Source organism: Chelmon rostratus, chromosome 17 (assembly GCF_017976325.1).
Source record: "Chelmon rostratus isolate fCheRos1 chromosome 17, fCheRos1.pri, whole genome shotgun sequence".
NCBI lineage: Eukaryota > Metazoa > Chordata > Actinopteri > Chaetodontiformes > Chaetodontidae > Chelmon > Chelmon rostratus.
The window spans coordinates 11,296,198-11,313,078 of record NC_055674.1 but is presented as its reverse complement, the minus strand read 5'-3'; the positions used below and the strand labels follow the sequence as shown (position 1 = coordinate 11,313,078).

The 16,881-nt window shown below is 42.8% G+C and overlaps 1 protein-coding gene across 1 annotated transcript in view; it reads right to left on the bottom strand.

Annotated features, from left to right (window-relative positions):
- The window catches only part of prkar1b (protein kinase, cAMP-dependent, regulatory, type I, beta), a 63,041-nt gene that overhangs the window by 11,395 nt on the left and 34,765 nt on the right, over nucleotides 1–16,881 (bottom strand). The window contains exons 5-8 of the mRNA XM_041956895.1: nucleotides 14,317–14,378; nucleotides 10,913–10,959; nucleotides 7,286–7,444; nucleotides 2,267–2,327 (exon numbers count right to left, since the gene is read on the bottom strand). Of these exons, the coding sequence (XP_041812829.1) occupies nucleotides 2,267–2,327; nucleotides 7,286–7,444; nucleotides 10,913–10,959; nucleotides 14,317–14,378 (329 nt within the window). The remainder of the gene's footprint in view (nucleotides 1–2,266; nucleotides 2,328–7,285; nucleotides 7,445–10,912; nucleotides 10,960–14,316; nucleotides 14,379–16,881) is intronic.

The window sequence follows — 16,881 nt, the reverse complement described above, 5'->3', positions numbered from 1 at the left end:
TTTTGGTGACAGGGAGCTGTCATTTTTGAGGTTAACTCAGGTCTAACCAAACAATAACAGAAAGACCTAAAGTTTTATCCCAAAGGCAGTCAGGTATCCTTGAGAGGGAGGCTCCCTCAGGGTAAACTAGTGCAGATAACAGCATCTGCTTGGTGCTTGTAAAAGTGAATTTGTACAGGATGTACTTACAGCATAAACTGTAATCAAATAAAGTGTAGAGCAAACCAGTGTGAGAATAATGTTTGTTCAGTGGCTGAGATAGGTCTAAAGGGCCCTAATGGTGCTGTGTTCAAACTGAATGTTTTACTTCTGTTATTGTAAAATGAGATTCAGTTACACTCCAGGGACAAGACTTATAATTGTACAGGTTTCTTATAATAAAGTCAAGATTAAATTAACTTAAATTAAATCACCTAAAATATTCAAATCAATTTAGATTCAATGATAAGCTACTATGAAATACTGGAATAGATATTTATTTTGAAGGCTCTAGTACATTTTTAAATTCCCTTGTGTGTACAGAAGAGAATTTGTGAGTGAGTCCTGCCAAAACCTGTGATAGCATCTATCTTTTTCAGTTTTTTTGGTGATCCTGAGAGCCAGTGGCGACAGCTGTCTTTCCGACTGTCCAACCACATGTACACTGACGTGGTTAGGCTGGGATATTTCTAGAAGCTGTTGGTATTCACACAGAAACCAAAAACACAGACGGTCACACATCCTCACTGGGAAAAATGTTCCAACCAAAGGAGTTTTGAGCAACTCAGAACTAGAAAGAGGACCAACTAATACCTAAATACCTCCACGTGGAAGATTTGCTTAATGAGCTCATTCGTCTTTCAGAATTCAACAGATTGCTGTTGTCTAATCTTAACAGTCTATACATCTTTGTGTGGAATGTGACTTTAAGCACTCCTCATCCTTATCTTTGTCCAGATGAAAGAGTGATTCAGTGTTTTGATTTGACTAAGACGTGAGTTAGAGGCGTAAAACTACAGCGGAATTTCTTTGTCTGAGGCGATTGTCTCCTGATGTGCTCAGTAACTGATCCCAGTGTGTGTCTATATGTGTGTGTATGTATTTAGGATTAACTAAGGTGAAGTTTGGTTGGTTGGAGGTGTCCAGTGTCCCCTCCGGTGGGGCCGTGGTGTCTGCCGGCCCCAGATGGATGTCCTCTGTCTGGCTGCGAGCTAAAGGCAGCAGGTCCTATAGTAGTGATCCTTAACAGCTCGGCACGTAACACGATACACAAATGTGCTGACTAAAGAACCTACATTTCACGCTTCGCAGAGCCTGCACCCACTTGTATCACCTTGCTACACACATAGATAGTGCGCACACAGGGCATTGGTCAGTGGGATGTTGAAGCCTCTGTGTGCATGCGACAAAGAACATGTTGTTTTTTCCCCCTTCACTCCTCGACATCAAGGGCTTGTACCCAATTTCGTGGCTATCTCAAAAATCAAAGACAAACAAAAACACTGCCGCCTCCTGCCCCTCCTCCAATTCAAAGAGTAGAACGGAGGAACGGAGCGACAGAAAGAGGAATGAAGAGCACTTTGAGGAGGGAGGCGGGCGTTTGAATACAGGCCTCAACAAGGCTGTCAAAAAGGGAGACGCAGAAGAAAGGAGGTGAATGAAAAGAGAGTGGATCTCGCAGGGACGTTCTCCTAAGACCTGAATTGAGTGTATGTGTTTACTCAGCCAGCTAATAACTCTGTACAGGGGGCATGGCCTTACCCTATACACCACACACACACGATCAAGTGGAAGGGGATGAGATGTCAGTTCCAATTGCAACTCGTTTAGGGAGTCTGAATGAATCTCATTCGCTGTTCCTCCAAACTCAATGGCCTGTGTAGGCTGGTGTTATCCAAATTCCAGTAGGGAAAGAGAGGCTTAGCTTAACTCCCTTTTCATTAATTGTCCACACAGAGACATTGCAGAGTGTGACTGGCTTTAGTATGAACAGTGCGAGAAGATTAGGACTGTACACACAGACCTCACTCAGCTATGGCCTTGTGTGACAACGTGCGCCTGTGTTTATGTGGGCTAATCTACAGTATATGTTGCCCTCGGCAGATTTAACTGCTTGCACTCTGGACTCTCTGACCTGGTGTTTAAAACTAATGCGTAACATGGCATACACGTGCAAACACTATACATTACACCGCTTTCATAGATGCAGAAATAAACAGTAAAACACGAAGGAATTCCCTTTCATACCTGCATTATGTGATACATTGTGATACCTATACAGACTTACCAAGGATGGAGACCTTGCTGAGGAACTCTTCATACATCTTCCTCTTCCTCAGTGTGCTGCCCTGTATGACAAAAAAAAGGAGACAAATTCAACATTAGACACACCCTCTCTCAAACTATAAGGCAGTGCTCCACATTTAACGTAAAAACGATCACTGCAATTATTCTGCAAAATATTGTGATTATAATATTGGCTTCAAGAAACAAAGATGATTTGTTGCATTCCTTTTTTTCTCTCTTCTCTCTATCAATAAAAACATTGTAAAAGTAGCAGCAATTAAAGGCCTTATGGTGGCTCTAATCTCAACAAATTCAGGTAATTACTACTTTGGGGGAGCTGCTGCTAAGAAAAAAAAAGAAACTGTACTTCTTTGTTGTCAGAGAGTTAAAATTGAGAGCATCATTAAATGACAGACAATGAGCCGTATTTTGGAGCTGAAACACTGTTTTCACACCGATATTCAGAGGATTTATTGTACTCCTCTTGTTTTGTTTTACTATATATGGTCCGTTGGTTTCTTTTTCACTTGACCTCATGGGTTTTCATTGTACTTTTGTTTTGCCCACATTGGTGCTCGTTGCTCATTCACGTGTAACAGAACTGCTTTATATGCTACAACGGGTCTTTAAGGCTCAAATGTTAACAAATGTCAGTACTCAAGATTATATAAAATATGGAAACATAAAAATCAAATTTGCACTACAGGATAATCTGTGATTAATTGTGTGGACCTACACTGTATGCAGTTCATGGGGTCATACTTATGGAGGTGTGTATGACTTGTGGTAATGTTCATCGCATGCATGTGTCTGTGTGTGTGGCCCACCCCACCCACCAGGCAGGGGACTTTCCCCTCTCTGCCTCTTCCATGAACATCAGGTGCTTCCTGACAAGTCCGGACCCAGAGGACCCCCTTCTCTAAACGGCATTTCTCCTTTTTTCCCCTCCCTCATTGCAGAGAGAGCGGGAACATAAAGAGAAACAGAGAGAGTGAGGAGAGACGATCTTGTCCACCCCGTGTCTGCCTCTGCATATGGAAATGATATATTGAGGCTTGGGGTGTCTTTAGTGCATAAGTGCCTGAGTCCCGCTGCTGCCTCTAATTTCATATAATTTCACATTTTGTCTTAAAAGGGGAGAAAATGTTCCCAAGTGAGCCAACGTCAAACTCAAAATCGTAAACAACTTGATTAAAGGAATTCTAGCCTGCATCGCCTCCCTCCTGGATGATTCAAGTGTGTGTGTGCATGTGTTTGTGCGGTGTCAGTGTGTGTGCGGAGCGCGCAGTCTGTTTTTAGTTCTGCCACTTATGTTTCGTCGCTGTCTCTGCAGAGACGAAACTTCATGCTCATTAAGCAAGCAAATACAAACGCTCACACATGTATACTCTACCTCTAACACAATCCCACACGCACCCACAAACACACACATGCCCTCCACCTTCCACAGAGATGTCGAGTTGGTTTCTTGATTTCATAGCGTCCCCATAGAGCTCCTCAGACAGGCTTGCTGAGCTTAAAGGCTTACCATGCATACATAACATTACATTGCACAGCAGGTCTGATTTATGCCACTGGTGTAAGAAGGGCTGGGTGGGCCAGGGTAATGTCACCGACTTGGGGGTTTACTGGGCAGGATGGAATGAAAATGATACTTTTCTAAATTTCTGATTCTAAAATTTCAAGTTATCATTTATTTTGTTGGTGCACATCATTTTTTTTTTTCTCTTTGCATTCTATTTTATCTGCATCTGCCCTTATCCTTCATGTCTACTTGGGAGGGCCTGAGCACATGTTTCATGTACAAAACTCCCCTACTCCTGTTGGCCCTAATGTGCTCCTCCCGTGGTTAAAGATGAACCAGTGTCTGTGTCTGCTCGCTGTCTTTGAGGTAGAATCATCAAAGATTTGAGGTGTGGAGCGAAGCCAGACTAAACCAACCGTACCTTACACTCCATCCCCATCCTTCATCTCTGTCCAATGCGAAACACATACCTCCCCTCAAAATCCCTCCTCATATCTTGGCATCGCTTCTCCTTGTCTCCTTTTGTCTTGTGTTCTGTTTGTTGACAGTGGTATGTCAGTGTGTTAATGGCTTCGTCTGTATCTGTGCGTGTTTAAATACGAAGATGACACAACAAGGTGGGTATTGTTTGACTGGTGGCTACACAATGCAGGGAGTGTATTTATCACAGGGAATGGTATTACATTGCTTACCAAATGCACTCCTGGACAAAGAGGCGAGGAGGAGGTGGGGGAAAGGTGGTTTTGATGGGCTGTCCTGGCTCTGATTGTACATTATGTCATCAGCACGCTCAGTAGTTGAAACAGCGTCAGTACCAGTTTTGATGTTGCTGACAATGGCATAAGTAAGTGTCATGTTTTGCCATTGGGCGGTGGCATAATGAGCAGCCTAAACATAGAACCATCTGAAGGGGAAGACTTCAAGGGCACATGCAAATATGCAGGTGCGCTAAAGTGGGGCTGGAATTAACTACCATTTTCATGATCAATTAATCTGTCGATAATTTTTCAATTAATTCATTTAGTCTACAAATACTAAAGAATTGTAACAGGTTCTGAGAGGCCCTCAAATGTCTTGTTTTGTCCAACTAACAGTCCAAAATCCCAAAATATTCAGTTTACAACGATATAAAATGCAGAAAAGCAGGAAATCGTGACATTTCTGAAGTTGAGCATTTGCCAATTTTGCTTAATTAAATAACTGAAAAGATTAATTCACTATCAGACTTAATTTAATAAGTTAATTTCTGGTGAGCAACTAATTGATTAATCTATGAATTGATTAAGCTCTTCTCTGGAACAACTCAAAAAGGCTTCGACTTTTATATAACAATGGACATAGCCCAAGACAAATTGGAATAATGATTTGTGAACCTCAGTTAGACAAATAATAATATGAAGCTGTATGTTCCATCACTGACGCACAGAAAAACAAAATTTTATGCAAACAGCAAAAGCTGATACATTTTGAGGGATATAGTTGCTTGAGATGATGTTTACTGAAAAACAATAGATAAGAATAAGTCAAGTCATTGATTTGACTGTAAACGTGCAATCAAAATGTAAAACTATTTTGGCAAGTTCTACATTTCTCTATTTGGAGGTCTGCCAGAGAAGCAGGACAGGAGAGAAGCAGATGTGCAAAGAGTGAAACTGATGGTAGCGGCAGCACATCTTCTCCAGCTCCTAACTAACGAGGTGCAGACACAGGCACTCAGCATAATTTTACTGGGAAACACACACACACATACTTAGACACACAGAGAATACTCATTGTGTTGGCTTAAGACGATGCCAGAATACCACACTTTATAAAAACAGCTTTACAAATCATTGACAGCAATAATTAACTTCAGGTTCACATAATTGAATTCTGCTTCACCCCGTCGCCCCCTCCTGCTGCTGCTGCTGCTGGAAGGAATGAGAGCCGGAGAGAGAGAGAGAGAGAGGGAGAGACAGCGAGAGAGACAGAGAGAGAGAGACTCTCTCTCTGTCTCTCAGAGAAAGGTTACCCAGGCAGACTGTGCCCTCAGTGAAACTATGTGCTTAAGAGGTGACATGAGTGCTGGGCAGGCCAGTGCCAACTTTACACTGAGCTGAAAGGTCCAAACACACAGACCTCCTTCCATCTGTGTGGGTTCAAACTGTTTGACAAAGAGCAGAATTCACTGCTGATGAAGCCTTAGATGCACACGGGTGTTTGGAAGGTTAATTGGAGGCTATCTAACGCATTTGGAACAAGGTGTTAGGAACATTTGAGGAAGTACTCAGTTGGGCATGGAGACTCACACATACACACACACAGTAATTAGTGTTGTGAACAGCACCCAAAATGTGTATGTGTGTGTGTGTGTGTGTGTGTGTCCGTATGACAGCTAGGCCAGAGCACCTTATGTTTCCAGTTTAAACATTTAGACATTCCTGCTAGATAAGCTCCTGGAGTGGGAAGTGTGTGTCGAGGCATTAGTGTTGACCCTCTCTCTCCTCCACAGCCGTCCCCCTTTTCCCTCTTTCCCCCTTCCTCGTGTAGCAGTAGATCTAGAGAGACATTAAAAGTGCAGGATACATCCAGTGATGGAGGTATGGTTTGAGTCTAAAAATGAAAGTGTTTGAAGTGTTTAAGGAGTCTTAAGAGGTTGAGTGGGAGAAAATACTGCGTAGGTGGAGGACCACAAATGATAAGAGTGTAGAGAGTCTATTACAGCGCATCTTTATTTCACAGCACGTTTTCTGCTGAATAATGGGAAGCTTGTGTCACTGTGCGTCCTCCTAGTTATTTTGGAGAAGGAAGACGGAAAACAGATTTTTTTTGTTCTCACTGCAGCCTGCTAAATGTGAATGTGTCTGTGAGTGAGTTACAAGATGAGATGCATCAACATAATGCAGCCTTAATTTTGCATGTGTTATCACAATGATTACAAGTGTTACAGAATGCGCAGCCTCTTCTTTGAAAACAGAGCAAGCAATTCATCATACACATCGTTTACCCTTCAAATGTCTCATAGCAGCAGAAATAAAGTAAAGCTTTTGACCAGGAGTAGCGTGATGGAGCTGTTGTTCTATCTATTGTTCTATTTGTTTGTCTCGTGCACGTGCATAAGGATGCACACACAGGTGGTGTGATGCACATTCCTGCAAATGGTTCAACACTAGTCCGCAGATCTATCAGTGGCAGTAATGAGGCAAGATATGCTGTAAATGCAACAGGTAAGAAGAAGACTGCAAGTGAGTAAACATGAATGAAAACCATGCAAGATTTAAAATACTTATATCAGCTTTGCAAATGTTTTATGAGGAACGAAATGCATTCAACAAGCTTGTTTGACCTCAAGGTTACACTCAATGCATTTCAGTGAGTAGGACTGACTGTAAACGACACTTTTGGTTGACTTCAAGAAAGCTCCACGGGCCTCCTTTAATGTAAACATGAAATCATTTCTATCCAACCAGGTTGCAGCAGAGTATTAGCCTGGGCTACGATGTGTGTGAGCCATACCATGAGGATGCGCCGGTAGCTGTCTCGGTCAATGCCCCACAGTTTAAGATCAGTCTTAGCCTTGACGGTGGCAGCTCTGGGAGTCCCATAGATCAGGGCCAGCTCTCCAAAACTACCTCCTTCTCCAATACTGGTCACCCACTCCCCGTTCACATACACCTGCAGACAGAAGAGGAAACAGTGATGGACAGGGGGTTATATGAGCTGAAATGCTCATGAAAACTGTCAATCATCAAAGGGTAGGCTAGAGAATTTCATTTTTTTTCTGTCATTTCAACTTCTCTACTCATCCTGAGGCACCTTTCCCAGCTCTTCTCCTCCTTCTCTCCCCCTCCTCAGTTTCTGGGCTGTCTGATATGCTCACCTTGTCCTTAAGCATTTGATCCCCTCTAAGCCCTCAAATGAGACCCTCTGAAAGCCATATAGCACTCATAGCTCTCCACCCATCCCTTTTATTTCCCTCTGTCTTGTCTTGTTAGGACCTTCCCTTTGATTTGGGAGTGATGGAGGACAGAAAGCTGTGGTAGACTTTGTGGGTCTGCTCCCAGATCTAAAACACATATGGGCACTCACATGCTTGTTCACCTCCATGCACACGCACGCACATGCACAGCTCTATTGAGTCCTGCCACTATAGCTCTGCAGACAATACAACCTCATTGAGACCCATTCAGGCTGTCTCTGGGGCCGTTACGGTTTCACCTGTCGACACACTATCCACTATGGTGTTGACTTAATGAGACAGAGAAAAAGGAGAGAGATGGAGGGAGGGAGGAAGGGTTTACCCCTCCGGTGGCTGTGAATTGCCAGAAATGTTGCAAGCCATTATCTCAGAGTAGACCACAGGGGACTCATCCTTCACTACAAACTGTTGCAGCTTCAAAGAGATGCAGAGTGCTGGCTATGGTTATGTCAAGATTAGAAGAACAATAATATGAGCGTTGCGAAAGTGTTACATCAGAGAATATAGGTAACAGTATTTTTCACAGCACAGTTTCCCATTCTAGTCCTCAAGTGTCTCCTGACCTGCAGGTCTTTGTTTGGTCTTTGCTGTTGTATATCTGATCCCATAAGCTTCAACATAGACTTTCACAGAGCTGTTTCAAATGCTCAGACATTTGAAACAGATCACATCCTAACAGGATCAGGTATATAAGACTAAAGCTGGAGCTTGAAGGAAAGGTGGTCCATAAGGACTGAAATTGGAAACACTTGTACTGTATCGAGTCAGCACTGTGCAGGAAGGTAAAATGGAGTTCATGATGAAAAAGACTGAAACTATTAAAGTCTTGAACAACGTATGCTGTCTCACAGCTGTCACTGAATTTTCAATATGCGAATATCTACAGCAAACTGTGTGTGCCTGGTGGCAATTAAGAAGCCACAAATCAAAAGTACTGGAAGGTGGATGAGCAGGCAGTGTTGCTGTGTATTTCTGTTTGTAGTTACTTGGAGTGTGTTTCTCTGTGCACAGCCATTAGCTGTGTAAGTGTGAGAGAGGGTCTGTCTCTACTTGTTGTCTGTTTGGCAGCAATTATTTAATTTCATTCCCAAATACCATATCTACTCTAATAACAATAATAATAATAAAACATGCCTTCTTTCTTACAAAATGATTGTTTTCATTGGGGCAAAAGCACTTAAGAGAATTATCTTCAGACCTTTGCCAACAAAACGTCAGATATAATCACCTGTCATTGAAATATTCCTGGTAACACTTTACTCATCCCTCTGTTTAGCGTCTATAAGCAGTATGCAAACATTTAGTATACAGTATTTGTCTACAATTGTAATTTCTCCTATGAAGACTTTTTCTCATAGACTTGCTATTGTTATTATACTGTCATTTATTATCTGCCTTATCTGTCTATAACTCAGCAGTCTACAGTAACGGGCGCCCACCAGAGGAGTACAACTACATCATAGTGTGAAATAAACCATTTATTAAATGCTTGCATACTGCGAATAAAGGCTAAATAGGGGGACTTAAAGTAAAGTGTTACCAGATACTCACTATTTAATTAAAAATAGCATTTTTTCCATCAAGATCATCTTGCATTTTGGATTTAAAGCTTTAATTTTCTTTGTGGGGCACCCCTATAAATACAAGTCAATGTCTGTAAGTGAATAAACTTGTGTGCAGACATGGAGGGGTGTTTACATCAGTGGCAGTGGTTGTCAGCTTTCAGGCAGTTTATGGGATGCCAGCAGATTTACACCCCGTCTAATGAGAGACATCTCCACACTTTAATAACCTCGGCACTGAGCTTGAAGTAGTTAAGTGCCTGAGCTGTGGCTGGGAGGCAGCAGCTGTCTGTAGAGATAGAGGGGCGGATTGTAGGGGGAGGCGAAGGAGACACAAATGAAAATGGGGGTGAGGCCAACGACCGGGGTCTTCCCCCAACTTGGGTGTAGAATGATAGGATCCTGGTTGTGGGAGCAAGATTAATCGATAACAGACAGAGAGAGAGAGGTTAAAGTGATGCTGCAGCTGCTGGAATGAGCTACACATTGCACAGCACAGCACACACAGTGAATCCAATATACAATTGGGCCAGAGACAGTATCATGGAAAGTATAGGAAACCAAGCATAAATATAAAATATCAGCCAAGGATATGTCGCTAGTAAGCAACAAAACTTACAATCTGAGTAAATGTGATACAGGTTAGAGAGAGATGTAAGGATCGATCATAAAAGGAAAAATAAGAGAACATCGGCAAAGTTTAATTAGATGAAAACAGGCAGCATTTCATCATCATCATCGTCAAAAAAAATAAATCAACTTCATAGTTGAAATGTGGCCTGTTCAGTTTAATGAAATTGTGGAGATATGAAGTAGAGGATGGATATTCTCTGCTTTTCCCCCTCACAGAATTTCCTATCTTGTACCTACCCTAAATATGGATGTGCACACAGCTGCCTTTCTGTGGAAAACAGGCCCATTACTGTTTCAGCAGAATCTAGAAACAGGCGTCAAACCTTATCTAATCACGTTAGACAAGACAACATCGGCAACAACGCAAATCAGTGCACCATTGGGTAAAAGCTAGTTTGTTATGCAGTGTTTCTATCAAGGCACCATCTCAGTATTTATACGCATCATTCTCTCAAGTGGGTTGACTATATGGGCCAAACCTGCCAACCTGCTTCTCTCCTCTTACCCACCGTCTCTGTGCTCACCGCTGTAAGACGATAAGGTCACTTCCTATTTTACTTTCCGTCCGCTCCTGTTTTATCTCTCCACTTAAGTCTATCGCTCTGTGTCAGGCCTGCTAAGACAAAAGACTTCCTCAGTTTGGCTGCCTTCACAGCGTGCTGGACTCTATAGCGCCACGTTCAGATTGTCATCGGAGTGGAACTGAACTTTGAAGAGAAGAAAACATGGGGGCAATCCAATACAACCTGTCCTTTGTTAGGGGGAAACATTGTCTCAACATGAGTGGAGAAGGCAGGGTTTTCCCACTGAGTCACAATCCTTCTTATGGCCTACCAATTGGCACACTTCATACTGGAATCCCCTTCATTTTTAATGTTTTGCCTCAGTCAGTTTACGTTATAATAAAAGAATGAGAAATTGGATGAGTGTTTTAGTGTGTGTGCTTGTGTCTCCATGTCGACCACTTACGTCCACTTCACCTTGGTCAATCACATAGAAGTTGTCTCCTTCATCGCCTGGAGGGAAGAGAAGAGGAGAAGCACAGGAGTTCGTGAGAGAGCAGAAAAAAGGCAGTAAAAGTACCTGAAGCCAACAGGAAAGCTCACTCTTCCTATTACTACCACCTCCTGCTTAAGTTCTCAACGGTGGATTTTTAAACCATTAAACCAAAATGGGTGCATTAAGAGATTAAACTCATTTGTCAAACACTGAGAGTACCGCTTTTGTCAGCTGGGGAATAAAAATACGATGAGAAATTGCTGGGAAACTTCTACACTAACATACACAGGCGTACATTTCCTCACCCTCCACGTGTCTATCACTTTCCATCATTTCTCCTTAAAAGAACAACTGTTGATTACTCGTCTTGGTATCATTTTTCTTGTTGGATTCTTATAAACTGAGGGCCTATAAAAGTTTCAGGGCAGACCCAACATCAGAGGTGCCGCTGCCTCCTCCAGAATGCATATTTCAGTAAGCCTGCCAATATCTCCGTGAAACAGGGCTCTCGCCAGCAGAAAGTTGCAGCAACAGCGGTGCTCATTACTGCTGCTTGTGTAGCTTAATAGTGGAAACTCTGAAACAGAGGTGCCTGTGCTTGCACAGTTACAACACCTCGGTACCAATTCATACAACAATTCATATACAGCTACAGACGTCAGCTGTGTTTATTCCGTTCCAGACATTTCAACTCTACACAGAAAATGGACATAGACACACATTTTCCACTAATAGGAAGTCTTATTGAGATCTAAGTTTGTTTTTCTTCAAGACAGAGAAAATGTGAATAAAAACTAGACTAAAATGCGTACATCCATGCTAGTGGCCCCATGACGTAACCGTGGCTAAACTTTTAGTAAGAACACATTACATAAGCTTCACTGGCTCCAGCCAAGATTATTTCTACTTTTGTGCTTCCTACATCTGCTGCAACTAATTGATGAGTAGCTATCATATGTACAAGGATGGCAACTCGAAATGTCACCTTCTCTGCTGACTGGATCCCCGTTGTGTAATTGACAGGAGCACGCTGTGCTTTCAAAGCGAACCCTAAACCTTGAAGTGAGCCATGGGATCTAGTTGGTTTATGTCCGCTAAAAGCATCTAGTCTGGAGATAAGGCTGAAAAATGGGGAAGTGTTCCTTTAATTATGCTATCCGTTACATAGGGCTCCAGGGAAATTATTAAAAAGGACTGACAGCCACATGCATGGGCACTGTGAAGCTCTCCCTGCGGCTACCGCTTACAATAAGACATAAATGCAGCTCCATTCAGAGGCACAAGTGGGTGATGATGCATGAGTATACATGACACAAGTATGCATGTGTGTGCATTTCGTGTGTACCAAGTGAGGGTGTGCATGACTGTGTGCGAGTTCTTGTGTGTATGTTCACCTGAAGAGTTGAAAGGCTGAGAGCGCCCTGTGTGTAAAGTTCACAGGAGTTCACACGGCTAATTAATACTGAGTGGAGAGTGCTCGTTAATCATATAGCTCCATTTGTCACACAAAACGCTCCTTGTCTGTCTGATGGCTTGTCCCAGTGGAGACCTCAGACACACACAACCTGCTGCAACCTGGCCCTCTCCTATCTCGCTCTGCCTTCCTCTCTTTCATCTCATCTATCTCTCTTTCAATTCCCTCTCGCTCTGTCTTTCTTTTCTCCTACTCTTCCTGTCTTTTATCACTCTGGTCCTCAAGTCTTTGTTTTGCGGCCTTCCAATCCCCCTGTGCCTGAGAGTGCAGGCAAATATTTGACCAGAACGTGCGTAAACACATAGACACACACACACACACACACACACAGGCCGGTGGACTCAGTGTGGCCTCATTTCAGCACAAGCTAATTGTCGTCCACACTGTTAAGGTTCTTCGGCTTTGCTCAAAAGGAAAACATGGGTTACATCCTCGGCCTCTAAGGTGCTTTGTACCGTCAATGCTGGTGTGCTATTGAGCTAAACATGTCCATTTTCAAAGCTGATTTAATGTTGATATTTCAAGAACCAGTCACTGATAACTACAAAACTGGGTATGCATCAGAAACAGGTTAAATCAACTTGATATTTAACATAGAATAGAATAGATTGAAAATACCTCAATAATCTATTCTGCATGGTTTGAGTATATTCTCCTTTGTTTAAATACCACTCAAGCCAAAGAGTCGATAACTCCTAACTGTGTCTAAATAGTGTGTGATGGGCCAGTAGCCTGGTGTTTTTTTTTTTAAGCTGTACAGTAGTCCAGACATTAGCAATGACATCAGCACTGTATATACTGTATACCACACTCTATAGTGTGTATAACAATGGGCTGTCTGGCTGGGACTGCGGGCCGTGCAAAGTTAGCTAGACGTATTATCACCAAATTAGGACTGATATAGTCCTGGATGCTGTTTCAGAGTAGGCGGGAGTGACTGAGTGAGTGTGTGTCCAAAAGCCTTCATTCAATGTCTAAGAGAGTGTGTGTTCATATGGCATGTTCCACAAGTGTGACCTGTGAACACAGTATTATCTGAAAGTGGGCATTTGGCTGTGACAACGTGTGTTTTCAGTGTCTTAAATGTGTGATTTAACGTGTCTGTCTGCGTCTGTGTTTGATAGGAGTTTGAGTTGGGGGGTACTGGAAAAATACAGTCTGGCCCTGCTAAGCTCTGTGTTCCTTCAACGTCCAGGGATGTCTAGAGTGAAGGCTTTGACGACTGTGGTTAGGCAGAGGAGAGGGACCTGACATCTGGTGCAGAGTGGGAGAATGTATGAGTGGGGCAAAGAGAGAAAAGGGGAGGGAACAAGGGATTGGTAGGATAGAATAAACGTGTGTAGTGATAGTGCAGTGTTTTCATTCTTTGAGAAAATGAGCCTTATTTTTGTGACACGACCAGCGTGGGGCCTCTCCAATCCTGCGTGTTCACATTGTGCCATCTGCACCATTCAGCAGTAGGATTTCCTGGAGAGGCTTTCTATTTGTTAAGTAAGTGACGTCAATCTTCCGTGTGATAGGCACAGCTTTTTTGGAGCTATGAGACCAGTGATCTGATAGGCTAAGAGATTATTTAGAATTCATTTATGCACATTGCGCTTTTCCCGGGAATGTCGTCACAGACACCAAGCTCGCAATACTGCAAATGCAGGCTTTCATCAGTCGGCCACAGGCTCAATCACCCTTGTGTTACTCATTCGATGATAGATTTTTTTTAATGAAAATCTTTGAGATTATTACTTTAATATTTACAAATAGCAATTTCTTTTTGATATCTATCCTCAATGATCTTATTTAGCAAGGCATAAATTGAAATGTTTTCTAGGCTTATTCATTCATGAAACCCAAATTGCGATGTACTCCACATGTAAACATGCTACATATACATGTTTATACATACCTTGCTGGATGACTGTTTCCCCTGCAATGTGGGTGACTGGGAACATGGCATCAAATATGTCACTGAAGGAGAAAAAGACAGAGAGGGGAGAGGAAGAAGGGAGGGGGGAAGAGGGAGGGAGAACCCAGTTATTACCAACATATCTCTGCTATTATGCTGCATTACTCAGTCACACAGACAAACATGCATCACTATCCTCAGGTAAAACCATCATAAAGAACAAAGAACAATGTTGCCAGTGACAACATAGCTGTACATATGACAATAGTCCAAATAATCCACCACAGTTTTGTTCACCACCAGACTCGAAAACATCAATTCAATGTGTTTTCTTGACAATGCCATCATTACTAATTGACTGCTACTGCAGGTGTTTAGACTGAATGCAAGTATGAAACATAAATCAGATAAAGATAAGCCAGCATCACAAAGCTTCAACCACTTTCTCCGTATCTTTATATTAGCACTGCACATCGACTTAAACATGTTGTTTCAGCACATGATCAAAGCCTTTAGCTCTGAGTGTATCTTTCGAAAGAGGCGCTGAGAAAGCAAACAAAACCATGGCTGTGCCTAAGTGCTTAACTTCTGTTTCTGCCTGGCAGGGAAAGAGCCTGTTAGATTGTTCCTAATCGGGCCGTTTAAATGCATGAAGCCTCAGCAGATTAAAGTTCCACTGCAGAGATGTGTTGGGACAAGAGAAAACTTAGTATCCTTCCTCTCCTCCTCCTCTTTGCCAGTCTTTCACCTTCAGGGTATATTTATCTAGCTAATCAGTTACATACCACCCGTCTTATAGAGAAATATAGAAAAAAACAATAAAAGGGGGTCAGGCATATCAAAGACATACAAGACTTGCTGAGTGAATGTGGGGCAAGTTTGAGCCCGCTCTCGGTTATGTGTGTATGTCGCTGAAGTTTTGTGTGTTTGCACCAGTCTGTCTGCGTTTGAGTATATATCGCCTATGAAAACACACAGGTTTCTACACAATATGTGTGGGTGTTGAATATGTCTGTTCTCAGACTATGCAGGACTTAGAAATGAAAATGTTTAACACAGCCAAACACGCCTTGCTGCACACTACTGACATAAAAGTGTTGCTTTACATGAAAAAAAAACAAAAAAACTGCAGGTCAACAGATGTTGGGGAGAGATCTGAGGATGTTATTGAGTGGTTTGGAAGTGAACAGACCCTGCTGGTATTTGTTTATGTGACACTGAATAAAAAGCAGACTTAAGAAGGTGGATTTGGGCCAAGTACTCCCACAGGTAGGCCCTTTGCGATGCAGCTGGCCACTGACTCACTCCAGGACAGGACACACACACACACACACACACACACAAACACACACCTATAGACACACACACCCGCTCTTTGAAGTGTACAAGCACAGGTTAAAAGATGCACAGTCACACTTAGGTGCTCTCATACACAACACAGACTACATTTACTCTATACACTTGGGACTATGCATGCAACTGGTACGCTCAGCTGTGCATGTCAACACGCTCACACACACATATTTAAGCACATGAAAACACACATACTGGCACTCTCGTATGACGCCTAAACTCAAATGCTTTGATGGTGATTAGTCAGAGCAACATCTGCAGGAGTGCCCTCAACTCTCCACACGTCTGTGACCACCTGCGCTCGGCATGGAGTCTGTTTATTCAGAAAGTTCCGAAGCACTTGGTTTCAGGTCACGTATAACTAATAATGTGTGGTTTATGAAAATAAATACCTAAGGAACAGAAGAAATTAGAGGAAGAATACTGAGGGAGAGTCATCACACACAAGTCATTAACTTTTACATCAGATCTTTAATGATATCAAATCAAATTACATCAAAACATATTTCAAAGCTTTTTTAACTCAAGACAGGTTGTACTATGCTATGAGCCCTTTCCTAGCGGTGATGATGACGGTGTTGATGAGGATGATGATGATGATGATGCAGCTGAGTAGGATGACACTGATGCACATCGTCATAGCCAGAGGATCAAAGGCAAGCAAGGCTGCGTTGAGGCAATTACCCCTGACCACCTCTTTGTTTCCGTGCTCTGCTTCTCACTGAATGCATCGGTGAGCACAACAAAGACACTTATGCAGGTAATTGCTTCCCCTCGTCTCTACCTGTCTCTCTTTCCCTTTCTTCATCCCCAACTTCCTCCCTGTCTGTTCTCGATAACTTTTTCTCTTCCTCTCCCCTCTCAATTACCCCTTTCTTCCCTCTAATTCTCCCACTGCCCCACCTATTTCTCTCATCTCTCAGTCTATCGCCCCCTCCCTGCCTGTCCCAGATGAAGTGATTAATCTTGTCCTTTCCGCTACCTGTAGCCCCTCTGACCTTATGAAAAAGGCAGAGCAACCCCCTCCTCCTCCCCCCTAACAATGGATGTGCTGTTCTGACAGACAGAAAGAAGGAGAGAGAGAGATGGAGAGACCCTGCAGACTCTGAAGGGGCTAGGGAAGTTCAGCTCCACCCTGGGGAGGGAGACAAAGCTTCTGTCATGGTTGAGATATGTGGAGAAGCTTCCCTGCAACACATATGAAAGCGCCTT